Here is a 23,406-nt window from a genome sequence, read left to right as displayed (position 1 = left end):
TCAAGGCAAACGACCCCATATCCACCCTGGGATTTCTGAGCCATGGTAATCAAGTTCAGTGAGGCCACTGCAAGTGTCCTAAGGGCCAGGAGAATGAGGGCTGTGAAGCTCTATTTACTCTCAAGACAGGCATTAATTCTATTATCATTCTGGGGAAGCAGCAGAAAAGATGGCCTTTTATCAGCTGCAAGAAATAAGAAGAGAACATGCTGGCTTGGCTACAGTCTTTGACTCCCATCTCCAACTCACCTGGACAGTTAGAAGGAGCCAGCCATATTGTTGTTCCCCTGGTTTTGTAGAGACACTAGCAGGTCATCAATCTTCTTCATATTCTGATTGGTGGTCATAGCAGAAGGCAGCTGGGGGCTTTCAGACATCTGCTGGGATAGTAGAGTTGTGACTGATGACTGTGCTTCACCCTGTGGCTGACTTATTGTGATCATCTGATCTGACATTGAAGTGGGTCCAGATGTTAAGAGCTGGCCACAGTCTGTTGAGAAAGACAAGATTCATTCAGAGCACCATGCAAATTTATTGAGCAGTGAAAGGAAGCCTATTGCATTTCACATTGTACTGGCCTCATAAACATCTAGAGTGTCCTCACAGAGCATTTTCCCCTAAGGCATTTAGGATCAGGGTGCTGGTATCCCAAGAAAGAAGTCAGACACCGACAGATGCACAAAGCATCTCATACGAAGTTAACAGGCCCTTTGGCTCATTCTTCTTTGTCTATATATAAAATCTACTGCATAGCTAGAGAGCTTTCCCCCACCATATTATGTGCTGTGCTACGCTCTGAAAGCATGCAGATAGGTTTACAGCAGCTCTGCCACAGTTACAGAATCTCTACTTCTGGGAAAATGCTACATAAATGCCACTGAGTGAACGAATTGAATTTGGATGCTTTTGTACACATTTATACACTTAGAATGGACTGATCACTGACTTTTATACTGGCTGGGCCTGATGGGGGGAGTTGGAGTCCAACTCCATCTGGAGGACCACAAGTTCCCCATCCTTGCTTTAGACTGCAAGCAGTCTATGTCAAAATTGCTGTTAACACTGTAGTGTGTTCCCAGATTATATGGGCTTTACAAAGAAAGTCATAATTCAACACAATTTTAGATAGTTTTTCACAGCTACACAGATGTGGCCTCCAACACAAGCTTCACAAAGGGAAGAAAGCACTAAAATTTAGCCAGTGACAATTCTGGATACTCTGTACTTACTATCTTGGATGCCAAACAGGAATATTCCAGAGGTCTGCCGAGATGAAGCGGAGGAGTTCTGCAGCTGGTTCATGGAACCACTTCCAGGTGTGTTATGGAACAAAGCAGCCTGCTGCTGCTGCTGCTGCTGCTGCGGGGGTGAAGAAGCTCCCTGGATGCCAGCCATATTGTTTGGGGAAGAGTAGAGGGGGGGCTGCTGCAACTCTTGCTGGTTCATGCTGTTTTGCAAGGCAGACATGGAAGTCGATGATATGAAGAGGGTGACAGGTTGCTCCTGAGAGCTGGAGGATCCTTGGACTAGCTGGATCTGGGGTGAGTTGTGGAATAAGGCAGGCTGCTGCTGTGACTCAGCTTGATTAGATCCTGGGCTCTGGTTCTGAAACTGCATGGGTTGCTGATCCTGATTCATTGGTGCCATGCTGCTTTGTGGGTGGAAGAGAGACTGGCTTTGTTGTTGTTGTTGTTGTTGTTGCTGCTGCTGCTGCTGCTGCTGCTCCTGGCTGGCCATTGGGTTAGAGTTTGGGTTGTACATCATGTTCTGCTTCTGAGATGTCATAGGACCCATGGAATTCTGATTGCTGAACCTCAAATTCTGCTGCTGCTGCTGCTCTTGGGAGGGTGTGCTGTTCTGAAGAGCCACCATAGAATGCTGTGGTTGGAACATGGCTCCTTGCTGGTTTTGGGGCACCTGTGATTGGAACATGCTCTGCTGCTGTTGCTGGGACTGCTCTTGGGCAAGCATAGGGCTCTGGAGGTGTGAGAGCTGAGCCTGCTGCTGCTGGAATGTCGACTGCTGCTCAGCATTGGCAGATGTCTGCAGTGGAGAAATGGAATTCTGTGTGGCAAAGAAGGGCATCTGTTCCTCCTGTGCAACTGAGCTCTGGGGAAGGAATAGGTTGCTTGCCTGCTGGTCCTGAACCACACCCATGGGACTCTGGGAGTGGAACATTGGAGGCTGCAGCTGCTCTGAGGAAGAGGCAGAGCTCTGGCTGTGGAAGAGAGCACTTTGGGTCTCCTGCGAGATGTTCTGAGCATCCCCAATAGGGCTCTGTGAGTGAAAAAGCTGAGCCTGTGAATGGGGAGCCTGCTGCAAGAAGCTTCCAGACTGGAGAGACATCAACTCCCCACTCTGCTGAAAGAGGCTCCCGGTTTGCTGCTGTTGCTGCTGTGTTCCATTGTCCTGAACGGCCATCATGCTTTCTGAGGAGGAGAAGAGGCTGACCTGCGCCTGGTTCTCCCCGCTGTGCTGCATTTGAACCATAGCTTGAAATACATTGTTCTGCATCTGTTTGGTCTGACCTGGAGCTTCTTCACCTTCGGCAGAGCCAGAAGACTGAAACATGGAAGGGCCGTTGGCAGGCACCACTTGCTGCTGCTGTTGCTGCTGCTGCGATGGAGTACCAGCTTCATTACCAGAAACACTGGTGGGTGAGAACAGCTCACACTGCATCTGTATGTCTTCATTTGTTGTCAGTGCACCCATCAGGTGAGAAGTTTGTTGGTACACTGGGGACTGCTGGATGTTTCTATTTCCCGAAGAGGAGGTTGAGAACATGTCAGACTGCATCTGACTTGCTGCCTGGCAGAGGCCTTGCTGAATCTCAATCACCATAGCTGCAGAAGTCTCCATTGCTTGCTGTTGCTGCTGCTGCTGTTGCTGCTGCTGGCTGGACAAAGAACTTTCAGGTTGTGAATGGACATTCTCACTTCTCCCAGAGAGAAGGTCCTCAGCCCTTGAATGGACAGTGTCAGAGGAGGAAAACATCCCTTGGCTGACTCCGTTTTGGATCTGGCTAACCTGCTGAAAAATCTCTACATTGATTTGCTCTTGAACATCCTCATTGTCAGACCCAGAGAACAAGACAGAGGACAGCTGCTGCTGGGCTTCCAGGACCTGCTGGACCAAATCTACACTTCCATGGTTGCTGCTGGCAGTGCTAGACTGAAAGTTCCCTGCTTGCAGTTGTTGAATTGTGTTCTGCAGCTGACTCACACTGCTGGCCGATGAGAAAAGGTTTGACGACATCTGCTGCTGCAACACTTGTGCCGATTCCTGGAGTGGTGACTGCTGCTGGGACACCTCTGTCAACTGAGACAAAGTCATGACTGCACTGTCTGGCTGCAACACCTCTCTCGGCTGGGACTCCCTGGTGGGGAACTGGGATGCCTGCTGCAACAAGGTGTCACTGTTTTGCAGCTGATTGGGACCAGAACCTGCAGGGAAGCTGCCAGGCTGGGCAAGGTCCTGTGCCTGGAGGGAGGGCATTGCCTCTGGAGTATATACCTTTGGCTGCAGCTGCTGATTTTCACTCTCTGGTGCTAAGTGAGAAGCAGAAGAGGAGAAAGTGCCATTGCCCAATATACTGGACATGTTGGTTTCCAATGTGGCTTGGGGTGGTCCAACTACACTTGTTGCCTGAGGGGGAAAGCACACAGTAATAAGACAGAACAATCATAAGCTTGCATGGTGCCTCAATGAAACAACACTCTGAAAACTGTTTAACATTTAAACCCCACCAACTGCAACATTGGATCCCTATCCCATTAAGGCATGTTGAATTTTTCAATTTACAAATTCCAAAAATTCTAAAAAGTTGTAAAATGACTTAGAAATTCAAAAGATATTTTGATTAAATTAATATGATTTAGTTTTACTTGGCAACTAACTACATAAAATATTGACCTTTTGTTTTTGTACAACTTCAAATAATTTTTAGCTTCTTATAATAAATATGTAAAAATGTGTGTAAAATTGAATATCATAAAAAATGATTGCCAAGTACTTGCAGTTATATATGACCCCGCATAATGGACAATTAAAAAAGCACAAGCAGCAAGAAGGCGGCTTACTAAATATAAGCAGAGAAGTAAGCAGGATGCTTCAATACCATCAAATGAAATTTTTTTTTGGCTGATAGAAATGAATAATAGCCAAGGTGGAAATGATGGAAGTTATGAACTGGCAATAGAAAAATCAAGTACACCTTCCACTTTGAATAAAAAGACAGAGTACAACATATTAGAAATAAATAATTTTGCTATGCAGGGCATTAGATATGCTGTTGACCAGCTCACCACAGATTTGTAGTTGATCACAATAAAATCAAGAGAGCCCAAGAAAAAGATATCAAATCCCTGAATCAGGAATCTGATTATCTTTGTCAGAAGGGTGAAATTGACTGGTTCAACATCAAAGTAAAGCACTCAATGGAAGACCCACACCACATCTTGTTTCAGCTGCAACAAGTTAGGCTGCAAAAGGCGGCTGTGGTGGATGCTGTTTTACCAACCATTCAGCACTCAGAATGGTATGCGTTTAGCAAAATGATAATCCAGACATTCTTGGGCTCAGAGAGCAGTGGGAAGAGGAAAGCTTGTGTCTGAAAGATCATTAACTTGAGGGGTAGAGTTGATCTTTTAATAAAAGTTTTGTCAAATAAAAGTTTTGCAGAACCCCCCCCCCCCCCAAATCACCAGCTCTCTATGCCACCACTTACCTTAAAGACTGGAGGAGCCCTTTTTTCAGCTGTAAGTGCCATGGGAGCAGCCTCTTCACTCTTGATCACACTGTTTGGCCTGAGTGGCGTTATCAAGGCACTGGGAAGAATATTTACCTTGTCCAGGTTACAGCCACTGGTGTTCACTGCAGCAGAGAACAAACACAGTCTTACTGGTGTCCTGAAGGATAGCCACAGGGGCTGAGAATAAGAGGACTGGTTGCTAGGGCTACCCCTCCACTCTCCAGAAATTAGGTTGTAAACAGCAACAAACATCTGAATACATAGCACTGCCACAGAGAGGATAATACATCTGGTAAAATAAGTCCCTATATGACAAGGACTATACTAGTATGCTACAACAAATACAAGGCCATGTGGCAACTCACATTTGACAAAGTGATCTCAAGCCCATTATTCCACAGTAAGTTTGTTCATCTTTAAGATGCTACAAGATTGTTTTGTGAGTAATTTGATGGAAAGAGTAATCTTGATGCTTTCAGCTCTCCTTACCAAACAGGGATCTAGGAAGTTGCCTTATACAGAGTGAGACCATTAGTCCATCTACAGTACTTTAGCTTTACTAATGGTTTTCCAGGGTTTCAGACAGTAAACGTTCCAAGCGCTACCTAGAGGTGACAAGGATTGAAACTGGGACCTTCTGTATACAAATCAGATGGTCTACCACTGAGCGACAGCTCATCTTCTGAAGAGCCATAAAGTTGTTATTACAGGAAAAATCACCCTGATCTCTGATGTCCATCCATTTGCAAGCCACCAAGTTTCCCCATTCCCCAAATTGCATCAGCTTTTGCCAGAACACATCAAATGTTCAACTTCTTGCTTATATTAAGGGTTTTAAGTAAAGGTGAAAGTAGTAAAATAAGGGCATGAAGGAAATAGCAGTAATTTGCAAGTGTCTTTTATCAGCTGAAGAATAGTTTTCTATGGAAATAATCCAACAAACAACTTGTACAAGCCTGCAAATGATGAGCACCAGTTGTTTGAGCCAAATGGCATCAGCATTTCACTGTGACTGATGAAGCATATGTAATTAACTGCAAGAATTCCAGGCTGATACAAGGAAAGGAGAAGGGATGAATTGGGATCAAAAACATAATCCTGCACACAGAAAAGTGGGTGAAATATTTGACTCAAAGCATAATGAAGAACAAACTAAGTACAACACTGCCACATTTATCATCACACACTTCATGTAGGCCAAGTCACACAATTATACTGGTCAATACATAAATTAGTTCTGGAGAAAGAACGAATATGCCCTACACATACAACAAGCCGAATGGGAAACACTCAAATGCAAAATTGAAGCCAAGATTGGAGAAGTGTCATAAATTCAATGGTAGCTGCTCTGCATGCAGAAGGTCCCAGGTCTAATCCCCACCATCTCTAGGTAGGACTGGGAAAGAATCCCGTCTGTGACTCTGAAGAACTGCTGCCAATCAACATAGAAACTGCTGAGCTAAATCGACAAATAATCAGTGAATGTATGAGAACATCTCCTGTTCCTAGTGAGTTGGAAACATTCCAGAACAGCTATGCTGAATCTTTTCCAGCTGCAGCCCTGGAAGCCTGACAAACTCATGACCTTACTATTTATGCTGCTTTGCTTCAAAAACACATGCTCTTGAGCAGCTTCTGAAACTTAATTAGCTTCAGCAAACAATTCACTTAGTAAGAGCACACAAACCAACAGGGCCTGCCACTATAGTACACACAGAGTAGTAAAGACAACTGCAAAGCAAGTACTATGAATAATTTATTCTCTATTTTTATTTGAGTGGTGAGCTTTGCACTAGCAATACAACTCTTATGTCAACATTTTCATGAAACAGTTTAGCAAGTTATCTGCACTAACTTCATGTTTAGTCAGGACTTTTAACCACTTGTGGAATTAATATGTATTAGAAACAGCAACACTAGAATAATTGCAAGATTAAAGCCCCAGCATATACCACTGTCTCTGCGACCAGGAGTCTTAGGCTGCAATCATATGCACACTTACTTAAGAGTAAGCCCCACTGAGCTCAAAGCGATTTACTTCTGAGTTGACATGCAAAGGACTACACTCTTAATTAGTGATCACAATAAAGCTCTTAGGAAAATCTCTCTGAAAGGTCTGCAGAAAATTGGTGTAAGTTAGAACTCAAAGAGATTAATACCACTGCTAAGAATTAGATACCTTTGATAGCATCATCAAAAGAGCAAGGCTGGGTTGGACTGGGTATTTCCTGCTTCACGTTCACATTCAGAGTACCAGCTGAAAATGCAAAAGACACTGCTGACTTTCAGAACAGATGTAAAGCAAAGTGTTCCCCCGTAAGGTGAAAGGTACATTTTAAAAGTTTATCTCTATTTTCATGTGCGCAGTGGTGGGGGAGACCTTAACTCAGATCTTTGTAATACGTTGTAGCCCCAAACTCATCTTCCTCCCATAAACCCGTCAAGCTTCAGAGAGACAGGCTCTCTTCAAAGAATGAGAGCAAATCCCTGGTGTGTAGCTATCAGGTCAAGTAGTGCAAGAGGTGTTGCCCACCCAACAGTCTTGCTTTCTTCCTCAGTCTCTTCCAAAGATATAACAATTAAATACAAGAAAAACTGTGCAGAAGTATTTGCCAAGGGCCATCTCTACAGCTTCATCATTTTCAACATACATGTATCAGGAGTGTAAGTAAATGGCTGTATGTCATGTGATCTTCCAGCATTGGTCACCACATAGATCCCCACAGAAACCGGGGCAGTTATTTGCTGGTCGTGATATGGCGGCACCTTCACAATAAGATGATTCTAAATCCAAAAAAAAAAGAGAAGTTTGTTAGAGCAGACACCTTACCAACTTATATCTTCACAGACTAACACTACAAGACCTAAACATAAGAAGTAAAGATTGCATTGGAGGTACAGTGGTGCCTCGCAAGACGAAATTAATTCGTTCCGCAAGTTTTTTCTTCTTGCGAGTTTTTTGTCTTGCGAAGCACGGTTTCCCATAGGAATGCATTGAAAGGCAATCAATGCGTTCCTATGGAAACCGCCTTCAGACCAGGTCCGGGGACTGTCTGTCCCCCGACCTCTTCTGAAGGCTGGGGGGGGGGGGACAAGGGCTTTTCTTCCCACCGCCAGCCTTCTGAAGGCTGTTCTGAAGGTTTTAAAATGCTGGGGGTCGGCAGAGAAGTCTCCGCTGTCCCGGGGGCTTTTAAAATGCTGGCGGGCGGCAGCAAAGCCCTCCTGTCCCCGGAGCTTGCGGGGCGGGAGGTGGGGAGAAGGGCTTTTCTTCCCACCGCCAGAAGGCTGTTCTGAAGGCTGGCGGTGGGAAGAAAAGCCCTTCTCCCCACCTCCCGCCCCGCAAGCTCTGGGGACAGGAGGGCTTTGCTGCCGCCCTCCGCTGCCGCCCTCCGACTTCTCCGCTGTCCCGGGGCGATCTTAAAATGCTGGCGGGCGGCAGCGAAGCCTTCGCTGCCGACCCCCAGCATTTTAAAAGCCCCCGGGACAGCGGAGGTCTTCTGAAGGCAGGCGGTGGGCGAAAGTCTTTGCTCCCCCCCGCCTGCCTTCAAAAGCCGTCCGGGATAGCGGAGAAACGCGCTGCGCTTCTCCGCTATCCCAGGAAGGCAGGCGGGGGGGAGCAAAGACTTTTGCCCCCCGCCGGCCTTCAGAAGAGGTCCAGGACCTCTTCTGAAGGCCGGAGGGGGGGCAAAAGGCTTTGCTCCCCACCGCCAGCATTTAAAAGAGGTCCCCGGAGATTTCCCTATGGGCTTTCTTCTTGCGAAGCAAGCCCATAGGGAAATTTGTCTTGCGGAACGACTCAAAAACGGAAAACTCTTTCGTCTTGCGAGTTTTTCGTTTTGCGAGGCGTTCGTCTTGCGAGGCACCACTGTACCAAGAATCTGCTGGGAAATCTACCCAGCTACAAATTGTAAAGCTGAATCTCTTGAACATACCTATCAGTAGTGAGAGCACACAGGAGAAAAGTCTTTACTCAGCATAATCTTCCTATCTCTGCTATTACAATCTTCTTAATTTCAGAAAACTTGCACATAAACAGCAACTCACTGTTTCCTTGTTTTGCTTTGCTATAGCTTCCACTGCTCATCCACCAAAATGCCACTCAGGGACTTAGGTTGTGCAGTGGCAGCAATGAAAAAACTACAGGGAGGTGATTTTGAGGTTCCGCAGCAACTAGTAGTATTCTGAAGCAGACCAGACGTAGTATTTAGCCACAAATAACCTTATTCTCCATTAATTTGTCTAGCCTCCTTTTAAAGCTGTCAAAGTTGACAGCCATTACCACATATTGTGATATGAAATTCTATAGATAACTATGCTGGGGATGGGGAGGCAGACATAATACCCAGCAGTTTATCTGAATTATTTGTGACTAGATCTGAAATAATTTCCTCACCCAACAAAAACCTAAGCTCAATTTATGATCCATGATAACAGCACGTTATAAAATTAAATCATAGCCAGAAATATTGGGAACTAATATTTCTGTTTTTAAGTAGTAAATAGCATATGACATATATGCAAAATAGAAAAGTAATCATATCTTTATTTGGGTACTTTATCATCACAAAATCTTATAGAAATAATTAATAGTAACTTGGTCTGTTTGGTCCTGGTAGCTAGGGATGATGGGAGTTGTAGTCAAACAACATCTGGGGACCCAAGGTTGAGAAAGGTTGCTCTAGATATTTTTCCACTGTCAACTGTATTTACCCTAGATTCTTAAAAACATAATCACCACCTTGCTGGATCAGACATTGACTCAACTAGTCCAGCAGCCTGTTCTCACAGTGGCCAATCAGATGCCTCCATGGGAAGCAGGGCATGAGCACAACAGACATGTTATATGGTTACCTTTTTTAAAATAAAAAAAGTTTCAACAATTTTATCTTTGTTTTTAATTAATGATGGTATTATGTATATTTGTTTTTATTGGTTTGTGGATATTAACCATGTTTATATATAATTTTATTTGTATACCACCTGGAAAAAACTTTGATCAAGTAATTTGTAAAATTTCTAACTAAATAAAAGAAACAGTACTTTCACCAACCACCTTCTCCAACAACTGGTAGTCAAGAGGCATATTGCCTCTGATAGTGAAAGAAGTTAACACCCATCATCGGTAGTACCCATTGATAGGCTTATCCTCCATTAATTCAAGAAATGATCATCACTAAATCATTTTGAATCCATAAAGTAGCATTGTAAAAAGAGAGAAGATATTAAGATTCTAACTTTACGGATTCAAAATGTTTTGGTGACAGTAAGATTTCTTGAAGGAAGAGATAATTAATGCATCTTTAACCCTAGTACAACAATGGATTTGTGTTTGGATTCCCATCATTAGATGACTAGAAGAGAGTTAACCATTGTTTATGGCAGTCCTTATAGTAGCAGCTGCACAAAAGCCAATTTTTGATCATCCTACTTCCAAAATGAGGGTCAGCACACCTAGAAGAGGAATGACTGATTGCTGCTTACACAGAAACCTTTGCTGTTCTGTATCTCACAAGCAGGGCAGAGGCGGGAAGTGGAGAAAGAAATTGCCCTGATAAACAGAACAAGTATAGTGCTCACTCACATAATCTCTGTGGTTAAAGGCTGCAATGGCTACCACTACATGAAAGAGAAGAGACTGCTTAGGTTGTGAAAAAATGTGAAATGTACCACAGTCTTGCAACTCGGGTTTAAGGAGTAGGGAGCAAGAGAAGAAATGACAACTTTGCGCAAACTATTTGTACACACACAAAAAGGTGACCCAGCCAAATACTATTTATGTCAAAATATCTGTCCATGAAGATTGATCCAGTCTGTTGGTCATATGATTGTCTGACAAAAAATTAAGCCACATGAAGGCAGCTTTTTTGGAAATTTACCTTTTTAAACTTGGGCATAAAGTGCTTGGAACTCGTATTTCAACTTCATATATGCTTTCTAAATCCTCCCTTCCAAATATATGATAAGAGAAAAAATTCTTTAGCAATTCCTCAGGCATAAATGAACAACTGTATCCCAACTATGAACAAGGAAGATTTTACATCTGGATTTCTGTGCATTTTTAAAAAGCATGTACCTGATGAAACAGCTCCATGTCAATTTCTGCTTCCCCTTTCCAAGAGTTTTCATCTGTTTGAAAGCAAAAGAGAGTAGAATTACTGCACAAGCTCAGCTAAGTTTATTCATTGTCAGGGAAGCTGGTCACAGGAACCACCTACCTCCTTGGCTACCAGCAGAGGCAGTCGTTAGCCCAACTCCATCCACAATGTTCACCCCACCCCTCACCTCCATTCTCAGCCTGAGTATGTATGTATGGTTCTCACCAGACATATTCTCTTGAAAGATCACTTTTGTTCCCTTCAGAAAGTTCTTGCCAATTAAAAAGACTTCCTCTTCTCCCTTCACAGAACAACTGTGCAGGCTTTTCTTTAGAATCTCTGGTACACCAGCTGGCTGAGCTACAAATTGAAAAAGAGAAGGCATATTTATTATATAAACCCCCACACCTGCAACTTAATGCCAAAATGGGCTTCTAAGTGGTTTAACTGACAACGTGCAAAAAGTTGGCATCATCTCCCAAGGTCTCAATCTGGAACTGGTCATTTGGCTTGCCTGACATATAGGAAAGCAGAACTTACAGAGATTCTGCTTGGGTGTAGCAAAGCATGCCCATCCTTTAATTCATCAGAGAAAAGCACAGCACAACTCTCCTAGGAATTGGCACATGACTGCAGTCTACTAGAATGTGCTCATCATAGCATTTCCCCCCTAAGTAACACTGAAGTAAAATAGCACTGGTTTTCTCTTTTATAAATGGGCTAGTGCAAGGGGTTTCAAAAATCAACCAACTGTCATATACAACATCTTAGTGGCCTTTAAAATTTGTCTCACAACAAGGTCCATAACAATTGGCTGGACATGTACATACAGTCTTCAGCAAGTTTCCAAATACAAATAAGCTCTATATCAGTATTACGCAAAAGTTAGTCATTTTGCCCAGATGCAAAAAGTTGGCATTTTAAACACAACTGTAGTTTTAAGCCTCAAGCCAGCAACAAATAATTCAAACCACAGAAGCAGGCTATCTCAGGCTAGAAACAGTAATTTTTCTTTGCCTGTGATACATGCCACACTCCTATTCCAACTATGTGCACTGCTTGGTGGATTGACAGGGCACACTGTTAATTTGGATGTAGACCAGATCCCCTACACCCAAGTTTTGGTTAACACTGAAAATAGATCAATGAGGAAACCAATTAGATATGCTATAAGCCTACACAGAAAAAGTAATTTCATTTAAAGCAGCATGAGGACTCCTAGCAACACAGACACACATGAAAACTAAGTTTGTTTAAGGTCTAGGCAATTTATTTGGTTTATTTGGGTTGTTCATTCTATTTTGTTATTAAAGCAGAAAATGAAATGCAGGGCAACTGAATTAACAGGGGACCCAAAGCCCCAGCAAGATGGAACTCAGAGTTTGACTTTACAACTTACTGCACAGAATTGGTGAGGACGGCGTCTGCAGGGTCAGAATGGAACCATCCTTCCGAGTGATGTTAACACGGAACACTAGCCTGGCCCGAGTGCTTTTTTTCTTGGAGCCAGCGATGCCTATTCGAGCTTCAACATCTGCATTTCTCAGTTTCAGTATTCCAACACAGTCCACCCTAGCAACACAAGATTAAAGTTACCTACGCAACTTGCTTTCAAAGAGGCCACTTAAGTTTTGCCAAGGTATGTAAAACAGCAAGCTTCCTAGGTCTCCTGGCACATGGGTATTTAACCCAAGCGAGAGTTGCCCATATAAACACTACAGATGCATGTGCCTCTACAGCTGCAAAGATGATGGAAGCAGCCACAAAAAGCTCCCTCACCTCCAAGCTCTGCAGCAACAGCTACTGTCAAAAGAGCAAGCCTTAAATTGGAGAGGGGTGTGTGCTAATACCTCTGCTAAGGCAAACAGTCACTTGCTGGCCTTGGGAAATTCATTTTCAGTCTCTCTCCACCTCTCCCATAAAAAGGGGGCACAGCAGCTTGCCTACTAGGTGTGTTAGGATGGCAAGCAATCACTTTGCATTTTATTCAAGGTAGCTAAAATGTTATTTTAAATGTGTTTGTGAGAAGGGGGGTATTGGTTTTTTGTTTTTGTTTTTATTATGTATTTTGTATTTTCAATTTCTATTTTTATGCTGCGAACTGCCCTGTGATCTTTGGCTGAAGGGTGATATACATTTTTTTTTTAAAAAAAAATTAATCTTAACTACGGAAGTGTGAAATCCAAAAGAGGCTGCTTTAGGCAAAGTTTATTTGGCTTCCATGCAAAGTGCCTCTAACAAAGAACAGCTACAGGTGGGTTCTTAAACCTATACACAAATTTCTTTGGTACAATAGTTTGAAAATAGAAATAATTTTAAGCTTTGTCATGCAACTGGCACAAATAAAAACAAGAGCCATGACCCAAGAATCCTCAACAATGGCCAAAATAAGCAATTTGTATTATGGCCAAATACTTCCAAAATATATTTTTTCAGAAACTAAAATAACCACCTAAATGCTACCTCCCCATAACATTTGTTATAAAATGCATTCATCCTAAATATTCAGAGAGAGTTGGCTAATGCATTCAAATATACCAGAGGAGAAAATAGCATCTTTAGAGAAAAGCAAAAGATGGCAGTAGCACTTCAGATTCAGCTGAGGCATCAGAAGCTCACAGATCAGATTTGGTGGCAGACAAGGAAGAGCAATGAATCTGGACAACCCAATTATGCTGGCTGGCTGAGTGCTCATCACTAGAGCAACCAGTCACTATTCTGAGACTCTTTTGCATCTCTTGCTTGCATAAAGCAAACAGAGAAAACAATGAACTAAGGAATCAGTTCGTCAATGAAGTGAAAAAGCTTTTCAATTCAAATTATTCTCTCTGGTTCCCAGAATATACATTCTGCATTTTCCCCACCCAACTCCCCCACCCAGTAAGGAGAAAGATGGCCGCAGAAAATTCATTTCAAATGCTGTAGAGGGAAGTACAAAGCTGCTGTACTTCTTATTCACCAGATATTTGAAAAAATTCAAGCTACACTATGATGCCGACATTATTATTAATAATATTTATTAGTCACTTTACTCATAAAAATGGCTCAAAGTGAACATGAACAGAAATACTAAAACCAATAAAAATAATCACATCAATAAAAAACTCACATCTATACAAATAAAAGACAGGTCTAACCCTGCCCCCCACCCACAAGAGGCCAGAAATCCTTCAAACTAAGGGCTAAAAAGCCCAAGCAAAAAGGGGGGAAATGCTTTGCGCTGACATCTGAATAGAATTGGACAAAATTTTTGTGTTACCTGCCTCTAGTCTATGGGCCACAGCAGCTATGTCAAAATAAACATGGAGTTTAAACTGCAGGTTTATTCGTTGATACTGCCCCCCCCCCCACATCCAGCCCTACCCATGATCAAAGCAGGAAATGGCAAATCTTTATCTAACTGGTCTTCACAAAAAGGATCATGTAATATAGGTCTCAATTCTTCCCACTTCAGACAATTCAACAGATGAGGCCTAGCTCAAAACCAGCTACATGGACCAACAGGTGAGGAATGACCTGGTCTCGTCTTAGTACACTATTATATCCCATCAATAGACCACAACAGCTTTTAAATTAAAAGGTTGATCCATTTTAGGGAGGGAGTCAAAATACAGATCCCATTACGGAAGCTGAGACTGACCAAGTCACAAGCAATACAAAACTTCCTAGTGCACACACACAAAGCTCCACATGGCAGACAGTTTATAAGAGCTTTGTGCTCACTGAAAGACAGCATTGTTTATTTCACCAGCAGAGTCACCGCTACTGAGCCAGCACTGTGAGAGCACTTCATCTTACAAAACTCTGCTAGTTTCAGATAGCAGCCCAGTTAAGAGCATTTTGACAAGAGCACAGCTGATGCATTCACCTAGCCTTGCCATCAGTTCACTGGCAGCTTTCACAGTGTTAACTGGGGAGGGCATACTTTAGTCCTGCCTTCCACCTACCTTGTCGTACAGCTGTCAAAAGAAAAACACCCCACAAGACAATGAAAAGTGGGGAGAGCTGCATTTTCAAGAAGAGTCTCTACAATGTCACTTTTGCCAATCAGTTATTTGTTGTCGTTTTTAAAAAAGAAGGATCTAAGAGTTCGGAATAATATGCCATATTCTCTTCATCTTATTTCCATGTATCTAAAATGCTTTATAAACATTATATTTATATACATGGTCTTAAAAGTTTTCATTGTATACAATGTGTCAGCCTAAGCAAAGGAGGGAGCAGACTGTCTTTTAGCATCCAACATGCTGGCAAGTACTCCAGAACAGCTGTTAAGATGTACAGTGGTACCTTGGGTTACAAACACTTCAAGTTACAGACTCCACTAACCTGGAATTAGTACCTCGGGTTAAGAACTTTACCTCAGGATGAGAACAGAAATTGCACGTCAGCGGTGCGGCAGCAACGGGGGGCCCCATTAGCTAAAGTGGTACCTCAGGTTAAGAATGGTTTCAGGTTAAGAATGGATCTCTGGAATGAATTAAGTTCGTAACCAGAGGTACCAGAGTGTTGGTACATGAAAGGCTCCTCCACATTCACAGATTTCTAGGCAAGCTGGGGCTGCCCCATTAACTTCAGCAGTAGGGGATGTTACATGCACTGAAATGCTGTGCATATAGCGTTCTGACACGAAAGTGTCTGCCTACATGCATTTTGTGCAGACCAGAATCCCAAGAGCTCTAGATTGGGGCCAGTGTACAGGAAATAATTTAAGTATATTCAAGTAGTTCCCAGATTTACTGCCTTTTATTGCAATTAAAAATGCCTGATCTGAGTAGATACAGAATCATAAAGAGCTGAAAGGAACCTTAAATTGTCACGTAATCCAAAGCAGGAAATATATTTGCTACAGAATCACTGAGAGACCCAGAAATAGTACAGTGAAAAACAGTGACTTACGCCAATGTCATGTTGTTGTTTGGATCCAAGCCCACCTCAATGACGGTGGTACCCTCTATGTCAACTTCTTTGCAGGGTGTGGTGTTTCGTCCTGTAACCCTGCAGGCCTGATAGAATCCATGAGGTTTCACCCGACCAGAGTCATTCCCCACAAAGACCTGCAGTGTCACAGCCTCATTGTGACCTTCCAGCTACAACCATAAAACAGGCAGGAAAGCGTTAATAGACTACAACAGGCAATGCAAATAATTTGCAAATATTACAATGTAAAGGTATTTTGAACATCAAAACACTAGTTAGTGTTAAAACCCAGTGGTGCACTGAAAGTCTTCTCTTTTCCAAAATAACAGCTCAACTCTTCAGTTGTTGCAGGCTATGTTAAACCAATTTAATTCCAGTTAATTATGCAGTATCTCAGTTATACTTCCCCAGGTCTATCAAGCAGGAATCAGAATCCTTGCTTATAAACAACAAATCTGCAATTTAGTCCCAAACTGAAATCCTTTCATCTTTATTCCAGTGTGTTTATTGTATTTAATTATGTATCCATTCAGAAACAGTGGCATTTTCAAAAACCTATTAGAAATTAATGGACTTTCTAAACATGTAGTTATAAAATACAGAAACACCTCATCACAAAACAGTCCTAAACACTTCTAGATTATAAATTCTTCAGAAACTGTACATGCACAAAACCATATAAAAGCAATTCAATCTGTACACTATTAGGATACAACATCTTTCAAACTTTATATTTGCTCAAAAAGTGATGTAGTTAAGTGATTGAAATATCTCTCCCCAAATAATCCATGCTAATTTTTGTTCTATTAAGTGTTTAACACCCACAAATATTCAAGGGCAACATGAGCAAAATAGAGAGCAATGATTTCCCCACCAGCTGGATTAGTAGCATTTTGTAATTCCTTGGTGCACTGTGGGGCTAAACATTGATGTCCCAGAAGTCTGTCCATACTCCAGGCTAAAAGTTAGAAAGCCATTGTAGGCACAGAGCCCCATTCAGTTTTAACACAGTCATTGAGGGCTTCCTCACACCTTTTTCTGATGCACTACATCACAGCTTGCCTAGTTTCTGATGAACAGCCCCACAGACAGTGCTCTGTGCATTCATTTAACTGTTAATTGTTGAGAGCAGCTATTGGTCTATATTTACACATCCTCCACTCAACAAGAAAGGCTGCTCTGTACTAAACTAAGAAACATCCAGACCTCTACTCTCCAAACAACACAAAAGCCACATCCCTGAGAAATATGGAACTATATACACAAGATTCTAAATTAGTGCAATTTAAAACTTAGTATGACAACATCAGTGCTGAAAAACACACCATGGCACTGGCAACAGTTTGTCACTGCAGGGAAACCCATGAAGCCCTGGAGGACCTAGTATGTCTGTCTTTTGGCTGGAGTCAGGTTTGGCTGGGGGTGAAGAACTGGATTTTCACTTACCATAAATGGCAGCACACTCCTGAATTGGCCCACCCCAAAAACTGAACTGGCCTACCTTTACGGTGGGGAATCCTTGTTGTGTTCTGTCTTTCACCGAGCCCCGACTGCCCTCAGTTAGGTAGCGAGCTCTGTGCTGTGTCTCTGGTTGCACCATTATCTTCAGCTCCTTGCCTTCACTTTTACCAGGGTACTGACCACATAACATAGGACTCTTCTTGCCTCCAGTTGTTTTTGGGGTTTCTGATGTTCTAAAGAGTTAAAGCAGACCAGTGATTTCAGTTACCAGAGGCTTTCTTTAAAAAACAAGCACAACTGGGGTGGAGAGGGGGAAGAGAAAAGAACACAGATCTGGGCCATACTTAAATCTACCAATATAAAATCACAACGCAAGACTGCAAACTGGGAAGAAATGTAGAAGGGGGTGTGTGGTTTCATGTACCGTACTCACAACAGAAATTCAGTAACTAAACCATATAGCCTGAAATTTAAGCCCTTTTAATCTTTGTTTTATGTAAGAATGTAAGAAAAAGGCACACTGCTATTTAGGCAAAAATACCTGTATAAATATAGTCAGCTGGCATGAGATGGCAGCCATCTTAAAACTGTTCATCATGCTTTCGTCACTAATTATAACCATTTTGACCAGTGGTCACTGTAAATCCCTAGACTATGTAATTAAATGCATACAGCTGAGCAGAACTCACATTGTATATGCAAAATCCTGCATTCTTTAAGTGAAACATGAATTTTGAAATGGATATAGTTAGGCCAATAAATCCATTTTAGGACTATTAAAATACAATATTCCTTTAATGACTATATTGATTGTGATAAAACTATTTATATTCTGGGCATCCAGGCCATATCCCAGACCACATGGCTGCTGGATGCTACTTATTTGTGTCCTGAGATTACATTTGCTTCACTGTCCATTAGTTTTTCCCCCCTTATATACAAGTGGCCCAATCCAGCAGCACTTGAAACTTTCCACCAAATTAAAGAGAGCATAAGTAACTCTCCCAGTGAAATCAATGGCACTTAAAATAGGATTGATTGTGCCTACATTTTTTCCTGTAGCGTAAATGCAATTATTAAAATTATAAAACACTGCACATCAATCTTCACCAGGCTGAAAACATTAAATGTTTTATCACAATGATGCAGATTTAGGAGGGGGAGCCACTCATGGACTGACCTGATTAAACATTTTTCTATTTTGCAACACAAATAAAGGGGCCTCTGCCCTTTTCAGAAGTAGATTAGACAGAACAGCATCTAGCCGTTGCTAATGTACATTCTGTGTAGCATCCAAGGTGAAGAGAAATATTTCAGTGGTAAAAGGAAAGGCTTGCTTTGCTCCTGACCTTGCAGCAGTTCAAGTTTACAGACACTATATAGTGACGGATCAGTCTGATTTATTTCTTTTAGAACCATCTCTTTAAGCTGCTGAGTCTGCTCTAATGAAGTAATACATGCAACACGGCTCAGCCTCTAACCAGCAACATTGTAAATGAAACCAATTTGAAGAAGGCCCCCAAAGGGCACTGTCTTTCGGACATCCCTAGCTTCAAGATTTTTAGGAATGCTGTTTCAACATGCCCTATCCTTGATGTGGGCTTCTGTTTGTACAAGTCCTCACTGGCTCACAGGGAGAATGGGAATGAATTGTGTGCTCTGCAGATCTGAGTATATTTCAAGCTTGTCCTCTGTGAACTAAAAAGTACTTGTCTTCTTTTTTGAACACCAGCATGTGCACCATAACATCAAACCAGGGGCATGGGCAGCCCTAAGCCAGTTCTCATAATACAGCATTGTGAAAGGTAGAACAAGTCTACATCAGGACCTCAGTATCTCAGCCCACAAAGGCCTGGAAAATCATTCAAGAACAGCCATAATCAACACAGGAGTTTCATGGCTATTTCCAGCACTACGGATCTTTTAGTACTTAGTACTTTAGTACTTTAAGCTTTGTTAGTAAAGCTTCGTAGAAAACACTGCTTGAAATGTCTGCTGTACTAGTTTGGAATGCCATAAAACCTGCATCCACCACTGTGCTCCTGCTACCAAAAGGCCCTGAAAAAAACGTGTTTAATGCTGATAAGTGTTCTACCTCAATCAAAAAATCATGGGTTCTTTTGTGTTTTCGTGAAAAAGAAAAGCTCAACAACTTTGGGGCTTGTCTAAAAAAAACCACAACTCAAATCCTGGCAACCCTATTTTAGGACTTCTCTCCAGGCTTCACGCACAGTGTGGAACACTGCTACGTAACAAATTAATGTACAAATGAAATAGAATCTAAGCATGAAAAAACTCTCTCAGTGGCACTTGGCAGGTAAGATATTCTATGTTTAGCTATAGTCTAGCTCAGGGGTTGTGAACCTGGTCCCTACCGCCCACTAGTGGGCATTTCAGGATTCTAGGTGAGCGGTAGGGGGTTCTACGGCACAAGCTGAATCCTCCTTCCATCGAGCACTGGTGGGCAGTAAGGAAATTTTGCCATCAAGAAAGATGCATTAGTGAGTGGTAGGTATAAAAAGGTTGACTAACCCTGGTCTAGCAAAAGTAGCAGCTGTAGGAAAACCTATTTTTAAAAAGATGTTTAATCTGTTTTTGCATCTGAGGACAGGTCTGGATAAAATAAATATTTTAAATCTCATGAGAGTTTCAAGTACATGACGGCAGGCCTATAACACAGTAAACAAGAATCTGTGTTCACAATTTCTACCTAAATCTGCTCGTTCATAAGCAGTATGCATAAATCAACTGCACAACTAGAACTTCTCCTTCTCATCCTTGAGAAACTGACAGTGGCATTTTAAGAGCCTTTATGAATTCTCCAAAATTCTATATGCTGAAGGGGTCATCACAGTGTCACTCTGCTAAATACTCCTTCTCTTCCCGTTTCTCATCAATGTCCAGGGATCTAAAATCTGAATACACACTTAGGTGCTACTGGTTAATATAAAGTCCAGTAGGTTAGACAGGTATTTTATGAAAACCAGAACCATGCCTCTAGTGGTCAAACACAGTAGTTTTCTTCGTAGTACTTTGCCTTTTGTGATGGCAACATTTGCACTGAGCTATTCAGGATGACTCCAGATATGTGTCTTGAATAATAATAAATTAACAACAATAATTTCTGTTATATTATCATTATTACTATAAATGCTACTGGCTAGCTGCACTACTCTTCCATGTACCACCTTGTTGAAAGAAAACTATATTGAGGTTCAAACCTGTCTAGGTTCAAACCTCTGCTTAGCCATGAAGCTCAATGAGTAGTCCTTGAGCAAGTCACCAGCCCTGCTTGTGCAACAGAGTAAACCATGGTTAATGGTTGACCATGATCACACCTAAAAAGGCTTGTTTAGCTTCTCTCTGCTTATGGGACAAGGAAACAAACACCAATTCCTCCTCACTTTGCACTGCTTCCAAAGCAGGGAGCATGGTTTGTTTCACTCCAACAAGCCACAATCAGTAAGCCAAAAACAAACCCAATAGGGCTTACTTCCAAGTAGACACACATAGGATTACACTGTTAATCTCAAGAAACCGAACTTACTTCTTTGAAGAACTCACCACTTTAAGAAAACCTTCCCTGTATCTATTTTAGTTTGAATAAATTCTGGCAATGTTTGCCAATTTTGAAATTTGCAAGACAAGCATAAAACATTTTACTTTATGTCTGTCCTCTGAGTTTTTAATCACCTTTGTCCAAGGAAAACTCTCTGCTTTGTTGCAAAGGATACCAAATTATAACAATGCTGCAGTGGCAACATAAAATATACTCTGTAGAGTTTATTATAATCTACCTTTACAAAGTTATATTTTAAGTATGGAACTGGAACAACAAAGTGTACACAAATTGAAGGTGATTTTCCTACAGATGGGAAGGTGTTTCCTATCTGCACAATATTCACCAACCTAAGGATAGCTTTGTGAACATACCACAAACACATACAGAAAATAAAATAAGCCCACTGTTTTATTATGAGCTACAAAAATAAACATTACTGGAAACTAGTGGGCAATCACTTGGATCCCAATATTCCCCTGTATGAGCAGTGTGTGTGTGTGTGTGTGTGTGAGAGAGAGAGAGAGATTCTTCAGGCAACTGCACTCACCTCTCTACTCTGAAGGTACCCTATCCTTCTGTAGCCTGTTTTAAACTGACACTGAGGTTGCAGATGGAGAGAAACAGTGACACATACAACCTTATGAGTGGAATTGTATTCTGCTCATGCAGCAGGACCTTTGGATCCAAGCCACTATTTCTAAATTGAGATGCAGTTAAGTGAAAAGTGTGAAGTGGAAAAGATGAGAAACCACCACCCAGGCATGACTACAGACAACAACAGCAACACACACACACACACACACACACACACACACAACCGAGAAGCACACAGCAAAACAGGATTAGAGATTTATTTCTGAAAAATCAAATACATAACTGAAGTGACATGGAACACAAATTTGGTTCAGCATATTTTAACATTTTAGTAAGTGTTAATATAATAAGATCAAAATCAGCTGTCTTTAATTGATGGAGAGAGTGAAACAGTAGTAGGCGAAGTGCAGATCCCTTATAAATAGCTTTGTATGGTACTGTTGAGGAAGACATGGAGGAGCCGATCTCAGCTTCAGGGATTACATTTTTAACATGCTTTTATTGAAAAGCTTCCTATTCACTAATCAGTTTCCACAGGGAAGAGCTAGACAACAATTCCAGGACAGATTAGTTCAATAGTTGCTAAATCAGACTAGAATATATATTCATATGTAAACCTTGCATTTTAGCATAAGAAACCATTGAATTTAGTTCCAGATTATCACCTCTCCTGTATTTCTCAGTGTGAACCTGAGCTGAACACTAGGGAAAAATTAAGGTAATGCTTTTAGCTTGTTTTTTAAACATATGTTGATAGAACTTAAAGGCAGATACCAACCCATTTCCTGCTTTCGAGTTGCTTTTGCTGTCCGTGCTGAGCTGAGAAAGGACATAATGAGGCGCTTTGGCACTGTCAGCATCAAAGATATCCATGGTTGACTCTTCACAATCTCGCCGTTTGATCCCCGGTCTCTGCTTTGGATTTCGTTTACGTGATTTACGTGGCACCTCAGTGTTATCATTGTAGGAACTGGTGCTCATGTTACTGAAGTTGGAGGGGGAATCCTCCATCCACATACTGCAGCTCTGCTCAGATTCCAATCCGCACCCCTCATCCTGGCAGGACATCCGGCTGTTGTCCAGCAAGTCCTCCGGTGGTGGTGTGATGTACAGGACTGTGTGCCTCTTCGGTGTGGACTGTTGTTGCTGCTGCTGGGCTGTGTTATTGGTTAACTGCTTGTCACTTACCCCTCGGTTACTTACCCCCATGGCTGAGGAGCAGCTCTCCACTTGCATAGCTTTGCTGTCAGTGACTGAGGTAGAGTAAATGGTGGGACTGGAAGAGGTGGTAAAGGAGCTGCAAGCACCGCCCATGGAGGAAGAGGAGGGAGCTGAAGAAGCATCTGCGGTGTACAATTCAGAAGTAAATACAGGGTACATGATCCCAACTGTGCTGGCTATAGCAGTCCCTTTGAAGTAATGTGATTAGTGAACTGATTTTTCCCCCAAATGAATGTTTTGGAATTTGGCTTGTTTTTGAATTTAAACACTTCAAGTGATATAAGGCTTAAGCAACACAGAAGTATTCTGAAAAGTGTCCAAATGATACTTCCATTTTTGTGCATGTGGCAATCAGACTTTTTTCTTTAAATTTTCTTTAAGTCATAAAAAGGCTGTAAGCAAACAAGGGCGCTTTTATTGCCTCAGCTGGACTATGAGTTTAAGCCATTTTATCTAAAATGATAGGAACCCCAATGCAAGACATGTGTCAGTGCTTTTAGGCCACATTTCATGCCAATCAACCAGCATCTGAAATTTTTGAAAAAGGTGGGACTGTGCTTAGCCACAAAGTATTAAAATAAGTTTCTAACCTATGAAGCAGAGAACTACAGGTCATTTTTAATGCAGACACTCCCTGCTTCAGAGGCAAATCCTGGAATAAAAATATGAGAAAATAAATGAGAAGAGAGCTGCTCATTATTCCAGATATTAACTATTAAATGAGAAATGAAAGACAAAAATAACTTAACCGCAACAAAATGGAACTGGTACCAATCACCATTTATGGCTTAAAAAAAAATATT

At 41.8% G+C, this 23,406-nt stretch overlaps 1 protein-coding gene across 10 annotated transcripts in view; it reads right to left on the bottom strand.

Annotated features, from left to right (window-relative positions):
* NFAT5 (nuclear factor of activated T cells 5) overlaps positions 1-23,406 on the bottom strand; it is a 66,638-nt gene that overhangs the window by 5,402 nt on the left and 37,830 nt on the right. For 3 of the 10 annotated variants that reach the window (XM_079989146.1, XM_079989148.1, XM_079989151.1), the window contains 11 exons: positions 22,161-22,725; positions 17,267-17,459; positions 15,745-15,935; positions 12,245-12,417; positions 11,071-11,205; positions 10,824-10,876; positions 7,402-7,534; positions 6,930-7,007; positions 4,727-4,872; positions 1,230-3,645; positions 250-490 (listed from right to left, as the gene is read on the bottom strand). In XM_079989146.1, the coding sequence (XP_079845272.1) occupies positions 258-490; positions 1,230-3,645; positions 4,727-4,872; positions 6,930-7,007; positions 7,402-7,534; positions 10,824-10,876; positions 11,071-11,205; positions 12,245-12,417; positions 15,745-15,935; positions 17,267-17,459; positions 22,161-22,725 (4,316 nt within the window). In that variant the 3' untranslated portion in view covers positions 250-257. The other 7 variants (XM_079989149.1, XM_079989150.1, XM_079989152.1 and 4 more) reach the window with 4 other exon arrangements.

The sequence above is a fragment of the Podarcis cretensis genome (genome assembly GCF_951804945.1).
Source record: "Podarcis cretensis genome assembly, chromosome: 8".
NCBI classification, from domain to species: Eukaryota; Metazoa; Chordata; class Lepidosauria; order Squamata; family Lacertidae; genus Podarcis; species Podarcis cretensis.
The sequence above is the reverse complement of the archived record's forward strand: the minus strand, read 5'-3'. Positions and strand labels throughout refer to the sequence as shown.